General features: G+C 32.6%; 1 protein-coding gene and 1 pseudogene across 1 annotated transcript; both read right to left on the reverse strand.

Moving 5' to 3' along the window:
- Window positions 1-1,608: 1,608 nt before the first annotated feature.
- LOC134272933 (complement C1q-like protein 4) lies at window positions 1,609-7,377 on the reverse strand (annotated as a pseudogene).
- A 1,622-nt stretch (window positions 7,378-8,999) lies between these two features.
- Window positions 9,000-11,204, reverse strand: LOC134272934 (ficolin-2-like). Its single transcript, XM_062755109.1, has 5 exons — window positions 10,883-11,204; window positions 10,535-10,665; window positions 10,102-10,198; window positions 9,518-9,682; window positions 9,000-9,250 (listed from the first exon to the last, which is right to left on the reverse strand). The coding sequence occupies exons 1-5, from the start codon at window positions 11,202-11,204 to the stop codon at window positions 9,000-9,002; spliced, it is 966 nt and encodes a 321-aa protein (XP_062611093.1).
- Window positions 11,205-11,710: the final 506 nt, after the last annotated feature.

Genomic DNA, 11,710 nt, shown 5'->3' on the forward strand with positions numbered 1-11,710 from the left:
TTTTGAGGTTTACCTGTAAGAATCATGATATATGTTGAGAGACTGCTGTAAATGAACGTAAACAAAAAAAAATCTGAAATGGGATGAGGCAGCTTAGATCTCTAACGAAAAGTCGGTCGGAAGACCGCTTGTTGCTCTAGCAACAAGAACGCATCTAGTTATGATTATTGTTCGTCTCAGGAGACTTTTTCCTTTTTATGTCAGTGAAGGTCGTCATATTTAAACCTTCCTCAACAACCAAAGCTACAATAAATTAAAAAGGAGTATTGATCAATTGATTACATGTATTTGTTGTTACGTCCCGTATAAGGAATATTACTCACATCATATCCCAATTCAATTATGACTTTCATATCTTACACTGGACACTGTGAAAGAAAAGTCACCGTCCGCATTACATGTGTAATGTTTCACTTGGTACCGCAAAACGCGGATCGCCCTTCTGATCACAAAGTAACGTACCACTAGGCTTTTGAATCTGAGGCATGTTCAAGTCATCTAAATATGACAATATGGTAGGTTATATATATTTGCCATCAAGTTCATTATAAATAGCAACCATAGAATGTACAGAATTCTGACTTTAAAGGATCTTGTAAAAGTCCTTGTAACAACTTTTCTGTCAGCAGTCTGTTTTAGTTTTAAAATTGATCATACTCGGGGAATGTTCATAAATTATGAATAAGTAAGAATAAGAATAAGTAAGAAGACATTATGATCATTAACAGATGAGAGTTGAACATTGACAGATATATAAATTGATAATGAGAAAGCTGAGGTCATATGCTGCATTTCGTTTTCGTTTATGTTAAGATTTAGTTGTTTGTCGGCTCCTATCGTCTTTAATCTGTAACATGTATTAAATAGATCTGGCCGACAATGTAAAGTCTTTTATTGAAAGTTCACTGGGATATACATGTATATAGTCGCCATATGAATGAATGTAACTATTGTTCATTGATAAAACCTCGTTGATATATAAAAAAGTCGAGTTGAATTACTAAACATGTGTTCCCTTCTTCCCATATGGATGCTTTCTGTTTTCCGGGATTATTGAAAGACGTTGGCTTAAAATGGGCCGCAATAAGTTACCATCGAGATTCTAATTAGAAACATGCATAAATATTAAAAGAGACTGAAAATGTCTATATACCGTTAACAAAAATCAGAAACGCACATGGTTACGATAAATATCATGTTACATTGTATGTTGTATGCTGTATTCGACATAAACATTACCCAAACGTACGTTGTCACATAAAAATGCAAAGGTATTTAAAATCGTGATAAAACATGCCAAGAAAAAGAAATCGAGAAATAATGGAAGCAATCCCTTCCTGACAACATCGAATTGTTTTAGATAAAAGTAATAAGTTTTTAAAAAAAAATATAGTCAGCAACTCACTTGATTCAGTGTAAATTGTCCTGATTTTCTCAACCTTGGACATGCCCAAGTATCCATAAAAAAGACAAGGAGATACTTTTAAAATTTTATTTACAATTGACTTTTTAAAACAGGCATGTATGCATATCTTTAAAAATGACTTTAGTTGTGTTCTTTTACGTACAAATGTATAATAAGGTAGATACAAGCTTTTTTCGTGTCATCTAGAAGATACTAATTTTGTGTCCCGAGAAATAGGTATACTTGTTTGCATGCATGTATCCAGCCGTCACATAGAAAGTTCTGATCCATACTTTGTTTCCTTTCTTCAGTTCATAAAGCAAATGTCCTGAGGTGTTAACGTGGGTACTTTGTTGATCATTCACGCAGATCCTTGCTTTTGATGCTCCATCTACTACTGCCTCTAGGTAAACTGTTGATTTCCTGGAGGAAATAAATGTCCACTCGAAGAAATAGACGCCGTCCTCTGGTGCTGTAAAAACTCCTGTTTTGGGGGTCATATCCGTTTCCTTTGTTCAGCAAAACATCATCAAATTTTATAATTGTGTTTACAGGAACATTACTGAGGTGAGATTTAATGGCGGCGTGAAAAGCAAGCACATGACCAAGTGACGGGCACCCTATTTTATCAAGCAATCAAACAAAAGCATCAAAATGTAAATATTAGAGAGGTTAAGCATATTCAACATTGGTGTTAATAATTTTCCTCTAGATAAGCTCATAAGCACTTTGATTTTATTTTGTCATTAGAATACATGGAAGAAATTAGTTTATTTCAGTCCTTACTGATTTCACGCGTTTCAATACAAAAGCAATAGTTAGGAGAAAAAAGTGCGTTAGAATACAAAAAAATAGTCAGTATAATTGTGCTTAGGGGATTACCTGTCTTCGGTTCCCAGCCAAAACGTTGGCAAACGCTCATGTAACCATTGAAATCTTTGATGAACTTTGACTGTGTTGATGGATCTGAGAGAGAAGAGGTCGTAAGAAGCACGACTAATGCGGTCGTTAAGGCTGCTATCCGCAGAGTACCTCTATACCTGTGCACATGAAACATCAGTTATATACTTACTCCATTTTCATGATTTTTCTACCACAAAGCAAAATGTTTGACTCATTTAAACATTTCGAATTTCAATTAATTTTTATCTTAAAGAAAATGAGAATATATATATATATATTATATATGGTTAATACTTACACAAAAACATAACTTTAAAATGCATATTAAGTAAAGACATATTTACAATTCTATATCAAATATAAAAGTACTTACATGTACATTGTTGAAAATGTCTTAACTTGAAGAATATGCTGTACAAAGTATAGAATTTTATCATTTAATGTGACAAAATCGTACAATTTAACCTGTATGTTAATTAAAGTATGTGTACAATGCACATATAATATATAGATGAATGATCTTATGTTTCGCTGATGTATAAAGCAAGAACACGCACAAAGCTCGTTAAAATCAATTGACTGTACATTCAATATCTCAGTTACATTATATTTGATTATGTTATTTGAGATATTGAATGTACATTCCTTTTTTATTTTTAATTTTCATGTGTACTTTATAAATGTATCATTGATGAAGAAGATGAATGGAGTATAACAGAAAATACATGTATGAAAATGAAAATATATCTACATGATGTGAGCATTATAGAGTGCTCTAGTTGTATCTAAACGAAGCAAACAAATTATAAAAACATTTATATTGTGTCCCATTTCTTTTTCCCTATAAATTAACATTATCCAGAAAAGCTTTTGTTTTCAGCAAAACGGTTAATATTTTCTATCAATAGAATTATATCTAATATATTAGGATCTCCCATGATTTGTAGCTGGATATGACTTTTATCTAACGAGCTGGATATAAGTCATATCTAACTACAAATCATGGGAGAGTCTTTTTATTCCATATTTTAATACTTCACATCTCACACTGACAATGTTTACACTTTGTTTTTATGGAGGGCTCCACTTTTTTTTTAATTCGTCACGCTAACTTTGCAAAAACCAGTGTGACGTCAAATCTGCATTTAAATGTAGGATATGAAAAAAGATTTAAATCCACGGGATAAAGGGTTAAATGGACTTTTACGAATAGCACTGACACTTTTATAGCTGACAGCTTACTTTGACACCAGAACGGAAGCTCTTTTACGATATGAATATTTAGCTCAACATTTAATTTTAACAAAATAACATTTATTTCAAAGTGTAAATCAGTTGTGCTTAAATAAAACGGCAACCACCCTACCCTCAACTTCACATGTTAGTGCCCCTAACAATATAAGGGGCACTACCTATGACCACTTGAAAGGTGCTCTTATTTGTCATTAATTCCGTACCTCCATACATGATACAGGTTTTAAATGTCAAGAAAACTGTCAACTGTGAAAGTCAATGCGTCTCGTAAAAATCCAATATTGGATAAATACAATGTATACTTGTACTTGTCGATGCAAACTAAATAGTATTTAAAATGCAATTGAAAGAAAAATGTAATAATACGAAAACAACGAAATAAAACTTTTAGGACTGTCCTTTCAACTTTGTAGGAGATAAATACAAACGAAAAAGGAGAATTGCATTTTTTTTATTACTTTATGTTCCGTATCCCTGGATCATAACTGTACTTCTGACTAAAAATTGTAGCAAAAATTAAATTCGTGTGGGAGAATAAGACCTGAGAATTTGATTTGAAAAAATTGTTTAAATTTCTTTAGCTTTGAAACATTTGAGGTGGTTGACGTCCAACACAGCGTCTTATTCCAAAAGAAACTGGACATCAAAGCATGCACAGCGTAATAACTACATATTACAAAATGGCTAGCATGCATGGAACATTCATATGTCGATAAATGTTAATGTTTAGGAATGTTTTATCTTTTAAAGTTCATAAAGGAATGAAATAATATTTCTCATCTAGCAATATTTCTGGACATTTTTTTTTTTCGTGAAAACCTTAGACATCGCAGTTACCTTTGAAAACTTGATGAGCAAAGAGAAAGATGTTCAATTTATGTTATTGAGAAAGTTTAATTAATAATTTGAAATGCGAAGAAATTTAATGTTTTCCATTTTTTTAATTCTTAATTTCATCCAAAATTCTATCAACGTTGTATTTTGGAACAAGTACCAAAGCAATTTATGAAAAATCACGTATATAACAGCATCAAGTCTTGGGAAAAATTTAGATTGACATCAAGAAATGGTAATTAACTCATATAACAGAAATATAATTGGAGCATTGCTAATTTTAAAATTGTAGTATTGCGTATACGAGGGTTGTCTGTAAAGTTCGAAGACAAGCTAAAATTAAATTAAAAATTGTGTCATAGATATTTATTATTAGCATATTTATAATCTTTTACTAAACATGAATTTCAAACAGTAAAAATATTTTCGATTTCAAAAGTATAATTAAAATTACGGCTTCATAATTGGACTTGGGATGGTGACCCGGAGCACAGCAAAATCTTAATTGGAAAGTTATTTATCACTTTATAAATTCCCTTTGTATTTTGTAAAAATTCGGAAATTCGGATTAATTTTACTTTATGAGGTTGAAAAAAGTTATAAAATCAAACCTGCTAAATTTGAACGATCAAAGTTTCTAAATGACTGAGAAATTGAAATTAGAATCTATAAAGACAGGATCGGCATTGTTCAAAAAAGGGTCGTTTTTGGAAAAGTGGAGCAGAGAGCAGTGATAAAATTCTGCGTCGACATCGAAAAAACTCCAACTGAGGCCAATATATTCTGTAAATAGTCGGGAAAACATTATAAAAGAGTCGCTCTTTATCATATAAGTGGCATATAAGATTTTCGGACGGAAAGAAAAGTTTACAAAATGACAAGGCTATTTTTTTAGCGTTAAAAATCGAAGACCACTATTCCGAGATTACATTGCTGTAGAGAAAAAAAAATCGTACCGTGACTTTGTCCTTTATTCGTAAATAAAGTCGTTTTTACGCGAACAGATCTTTTATGAATTGCTGAATCTGACAGTGAAGTGTTAAATATTATCTTACGTACAATGTATATGTAACCTGAACAGTTTGTGCACATTTTGTGAAAACTAGTTAAGCGGCACAAGAATTTGTTGAGTTAAACGGTCTATCTTGAGAATCTTAAGTTACATGTATTTATCTTATGAATTCGGGTAACGTCAAGGATTTTGCATTTTAGTGCTCCAGGTATGAGTGCGTGTTTTTTTAATCTGATATATATATATTAGTATTTGTGCGTTGTTTTTGTTAAAAACTTGCATATTCATAAAATGAAACAAGAATTTAATGAAAAAAAATGGTTTAAAGTTTGTGAGTAATTATTAATTTTTTTCACGAACTTTAATCCTAGTGTATCCCTCGTATGTAGTGCAAACAATGGATTTTTTTTAAACTGGGCAAATTAAGTTAGGGTTCATTATGGATCATATTTTTACACAAGCATAATATTTTCATACCAATGAATTTATGTGACAACAAGGCTTAAGTAGTTTTAAAAATACGTCAGTAATCTGATTCGATACTTAATTCACACGTTTTTAATGAGTTTTGGGACAAGAACGTACGTGGCGTTAAAAAAGTAAGTGGAACAATGGAAGCATAAAAGTATCATAGAGGATTTTCTTAAGTAAACATAAGAAAATTTCAGTATATCTGGCCAGAACTGGTGATGAGACGCTATAAGGAGGCATACGAGTATGTACAAACACTCCAAGGCAGCAGGGATGCTGGAAGCTGGCAAAATACAACGTCACTTTGCAGAAAGACTTTATCTTTCCCAAAGCGGAATTAACGGTTATGGAACCGATATTTACAGGCAGAAAATTGTCAAAAAAGGCTAAAATCGGGACTTCCAAGGTGTACTGCAGTCCTTGATGATCGTTATTTGGCCAATTTTGCTGAGACGCACTGCTTCCGACGTGCTCTGTAGCTTAATACTGGGCATCAGAGAGCAACAGACAGGGGGATTTCTACTCAAACACTTTGTAACAGACTTCAGGAAGCAAATATCAAGGTTTGCCGACCCGCCGTACGTCCTGTATTAACATTAGAGTGCCGTAGTAATCGACTACAGTGGGCAACTAAACACAACAATTAGGCAATAACGTCATTGGTGTTCTGTTCTCTTCTCAGACGAGTCGCGATTATGTTTTGACTTCCATGATGACAGAAGTCTTGTTTGGATCTCATTTTCAGGTCTACCCCCAACATGCCAAATTCTAAAGTGACCGTTATGAACAAATTTTTAGTGTGTGTTCAAACAAATTTATCACATCAAATGTTTAATTTTCACTTTTTAAGTATTATTTAGAAACGAGACGGGTTCTTATCGTAGATACAAATTTGGGGGTGGAGACGAGTGCGGAGCACAAGTCTCCACCCCCAAATTTGTATCTACGATACAGAACCTGTCAAGTTCTCTAAATGATTTGTGACACGATCAATCAAGAATAGCTCCGCCCACTTTATAACTTTGCAGCATCCAAACTTCTGCACGAGTTCTGTTGATGATGCACCGACGGGGAGTACGCATCCGCAGTATATATACAGTTCAACACATATTTTAAGGTCACATGGTTTTTCGCACATATTAAGGTCACATTGTTAATGCAAAATTGTGTAAGGTGAGAACAAAATATATTTCAAGAGATTTATAACTAAATTTTGATCTTATTCCATCACTTTAAATATGATTCACACATAACAATTGGTAAGATTTTTACATGCTCTTGGATGACAGATCATAACAGTTCCCAATTTGTTTTTTCATAGTTTCTCATCAAATGCAGCCGTCTTTGTATCCGTTCATTTTAAAGCATACCTTTGCCCTGCCCAAATACAGAAATAGTGCAGTTCATGTAACTTCTGTATTTGTATTTTCTGAACATTAATATGACACAAAGGCGCAGGATGATAGAAGCATTCTTCATCTCTTCGACTGCTTTCCATGATAAAGAGATGGCATTTTTCTAAAATTTAGCATTATAAAAGATATCTTCCGACGCAAAATTTCAAAGTTTCAGACCATAAATGTAAAAGAATTTTCTTTATAATAGTAACAATTTACTATGTTGAAAGAAGTCAACTTGAACATTTCAACAAAATGATATCAAAGAAAGCTTTTTTAATTAATTTGCAAATACCTATGTTAGAATCATAAACATTTAACATCATACGATTTATAAACAAATTTCCGTTTAAAACATCGTTAATGATTTTAGATAATATGCACCTTTAACGCGAAATATTTTATAATATAAGGGTAATTTCTCATACTGAGGCTCTATAATTTTAAGTTTTATTGCAAGGAAAATGTTACCTTAATTTGTGCGTAAAAACCATGTGTTCTTTAAAAGGTCGTTAAGCTGTATTTCCACGCAACACGTAAACTTTGGTCAGATTAGTATTGACAATTTAACGGGGTAGACGTAATCGAGTGATAGTCAGTCTAATGGATAAATTGGAGGATTTAACGTCATTGGTGTGATCTATTGTAGAAGAGATTTATCATAATTTATTCTAGGGTATTAAAATCCCGGTTTAACTAGATATACAGAAACAGGATTTACAGAAAATTCTTCGATGAACTTTGATGTCACGGATTTTTATTTTAAAATGGAATTGCGACATTAAAAACGAAGTGAAAGAGACGTGTGGCTGTCGTCAGCGAGAACGATTTTTAAAAATAAAGACGCGGAAAAAAATGGACTTGAATGATTTTGCACGAGGAGAGTGGATGTTTTCCGTTATTGCGAATTTTCCTTTCGTTTGGATCGAAATTACGTACAGAGGATGTTTTCCGTTATTGCGAATTTTCCTTTTACTTTGGATCGAAATTACGTTTAGATTCTGTGTGGAATAAGTTTTTAAAAAGTGACTGAGAAATTTTGACATTTTACATTCTCCGGAAAATACCGGGTTTTTCTCCAAAATTTATAATATGAAAACATCAGCATTTACTATGTGTACGTGCATTTGCTAAATTGAATCAGACTTATTTTTAGACCGTATTGTATTTTAGATACAGAATAGTTGGCAAATACAATACTGTATACAGGGCTAATACAGAACGGAAAGTAGCTCCACCCACCACATTCCCGTTCTGTATTGCTAATACAGAAACACCGCTATCGTGTCACAAGTATAAAATATGATACTAAAATTAAAACTGCATTCTGTTTTCTATGATACAATATTTGTAGAACATATTTAATTTGATGATCCTTAACTTTTTTGTCCAGTGTATATTATCTAATCCATTATGTTTGTTTACTTGTTCGTGTTTATGTTTTTAACTATTTATTTATTTGCTTTTTTTCAATGGAGTGATATTTCTCTATGCAATACTGTGTGTTTCACATATATATACGTAATTTTTCGTTTCTACATCTTTAAAACTACAATTATCTCACATTTGTACTCGAATAAAAAAATAATTCCTTAAAATTGGCATGTGGTTTGGTAAATGATCCAAAACTGGCAATTGGATTTCTGATCTACCAGTTAAATATTTAATTATATATAATGTAAGAAAAAAATAAAACATGACTTTTCTTGCGGTTGAAGACTATTTATTGACTGTTTACTTTTCTTATTTTCATTTCAGTTTCTTTTAAGGAATAATAATGCCCATGCCAACTGTACCAGTTCACCCCATCAGCATAAGATGAGTGTTTTCCTTTGAGATAAAGTCCATTCAAATTGGATAAGTGGCAAGACGTGGCATACCACCAGGCACCTTTATATGTGGTGGCACAGCGTCCGGTGAAGTCTCTGTCCTTTGTAGAAAACTTCTGTCCGTTATGACGAGAAAGGGAATCTCCTATAAAGAATTGAAAAAAAGGTTTACAATTGCAAATTTAAAATGTCGGCCGAATGGCGCAGTTGTTAAAGAGTCTGTTTTGAAGTTGCGAAGTAAGGAGTCAACCCTTACGTCGTGGTTCGAATCCCACTGTAGGATGTAAGGACTAGTCATTCGGATGAGACCGTATAAATTAAGATCCCGTGTCGCAGTAGATGATGGCGTCTCCATATGACAGAAAATCCCGAGAGAGGCGTTAACAACATACAATCAATCAATCATTCTTACCGGCAGTCCCACTGTATCCTTCCGCGGTTAGAATGTAACCAGATTTCTCATCCCCGACGTTAAATTTTCTATAGATTGCAAAGCGTTTATTTCCATCAAAGTCTGTTATGTCAATTCGCAACATGTAGTGTCCAGTTTTTACAATTTCGTGAATCTTATTATTTCCTACAAATTAAGGAAAAAAATACAGAACTGTTGTGAACTTGTTCTCTATTTTCAAAGTCATTATATAGATTCAACACCTTTAAATACTAACGTACTTCTAATAAGTTACAGAGAAAAAATACTGTATACACGTCAGGGGAATTTTGAACCTGGTTTACTTTCGACCCTTTCAATTTCGCCCTTATCACATTTGGGTGAATTCAAACCGGACGAATAACACAGCTAGGATAATGTCTAAACAGAACTGCGATTGCACGAATTCAAAACTTGACAAAATTGTTGGCAAGAGCAAAAGGGCGAAAAGTACATGGAGCGAATATAACTATGCATACAGTATTTCTTAGCTCCATACTCCTACTAAGACGAAATAATGCATTTTATTAATCGTGTACACTGCATTACCTATGAAGTAAACTTACCAAGCCAGAACTCATTTGAAAGATCACCAAACCCGTTTTTGTAATCAGCCCAGTTTCTATAGAAATCTTCTGATCCGTCTTTTCTCCTTTGAATAACCTAATATAGAATATAGAATTAAAGATGGGCAGCACTTTTTTCTAAATTGATTCAAAAGTCTTCTTTTCTGAATAAATGTTTATTGACATTGTTCATATTTTAGAAATGCAAAATTATTATTATTAGTAGTAGTAGTATTACATTTTTATAGTACATATAACATATATCCTCCCTATGAATGTGTTAAAATGCAACTTGTAAAAACCCTTATATTCTTGTACATTCTATTATATAAACTCTATATATAATTTTGATTTTTTAAAGGTTAAAATGAGGAAGTATCGTTTCTTCCAGACAATATTTAATTAACTGATTTCTGATGGCTTAAAATACTACCGTCCACCCTCCATTGTCTGTTGTCTGGTCACAGTAAACTCGGAAGCCTTGGCCTTGTTGTGAGTAAATCGTGTGGACCTTACTTTCGACAAACCCCATTTTCAATAGGATTTGGCAGTCCTTAGGGAAAGCTGTGGGAGAAACATTCGTCAGATTTCATATCTTTTATGTATACAATTATTCTCACAAAAATATTATCATAATAATTATAATTGACAGAATACAGGATTAACTATTTTTAAGATCTAAAGACCTTTTTAATATAAATTTTCAATTTAATAAACATTCTGTAAATTAATACTTAATAGTAGTATTTCGTTTATTTTATTTCTTCTGTACTTTCAATACCTCTTTCGGCAGTTTTTTCTAAACACATATTAAGATGATTGTGCATAGATTCCAGGGCAGAATTCAAGTCCTGGATAACTTGTCTTGTGGCTGTTGTGTTACAATCTGTACATTGGAGTTGTTCAATCCCTGTAGATAGCATGTTTAATTTTGTCGAAAGTGACGATTTCATCAAAATTCCTTGATTTATGAGATCCTGTAGTACAACAGTTTTAGTTTTGCATTGTCCTTCTATTCCAGAACTGTTAATAATGACGCATCCTTTGGCTTTCAGAAGAATTGTCAATAGCAATAGCGGAATACTCATTTGTTTTATTTCCATTTGTGAATTTTGTATGAAAACTGCTATAAAGAGTTGTCCATAAAACGTGGGAACGTATGGTTTAAATAAGCAAAAGGCTTTCCTTTATATCACATTACTGTGTTCAATCTAGATCTGATGAAGAAATAAAAAGTAGAATAGGAATTTGTGAAACTGTTGAGGAACCTGACCCCAACTCTTATGTTTTAGAGATCCTCGTTTGCTGAATTGTTTTAATGAATGTTTTACTGTACTATGTTAAATGTTCATTATCACAAATTTTATGCAAATTGAACGCCCCTGCTACCATAAATACATATCAAACACACACGATATTATTATACAAAAAATATTATTTAAAAGTAGCAAACTTACCAAAGCTTATTTACTCGTTACAAGAATAGTTGTTTCTTGGCGTGTTACTTTAGACCATTTGCAGACTCGTGGAAAATTTTCAATTTAAAGGAAAATTAGACAGTATATTGTAACATCTGAATAATACAACTCCTACGTGTTGTCGGAATAAT

The sequence above is a fragment of the Saccostrea cucullata genome, unplaced genomic scaffold (genome assembly GCF_032062105.1).
Source record: "Saccostrea cucullata isolate Sc308-1 unplaced genomic scaffold, CSIRO_AGI_Scuc_v1 ctg7906, whole genome shotgun sequence".
Lineage (NCBI taxonomy): Eukaryota > Metazoa > Mollusca > Bivalvia > Ostreida > Ostreidae > Saccostrea > Saccostrea cuccullata.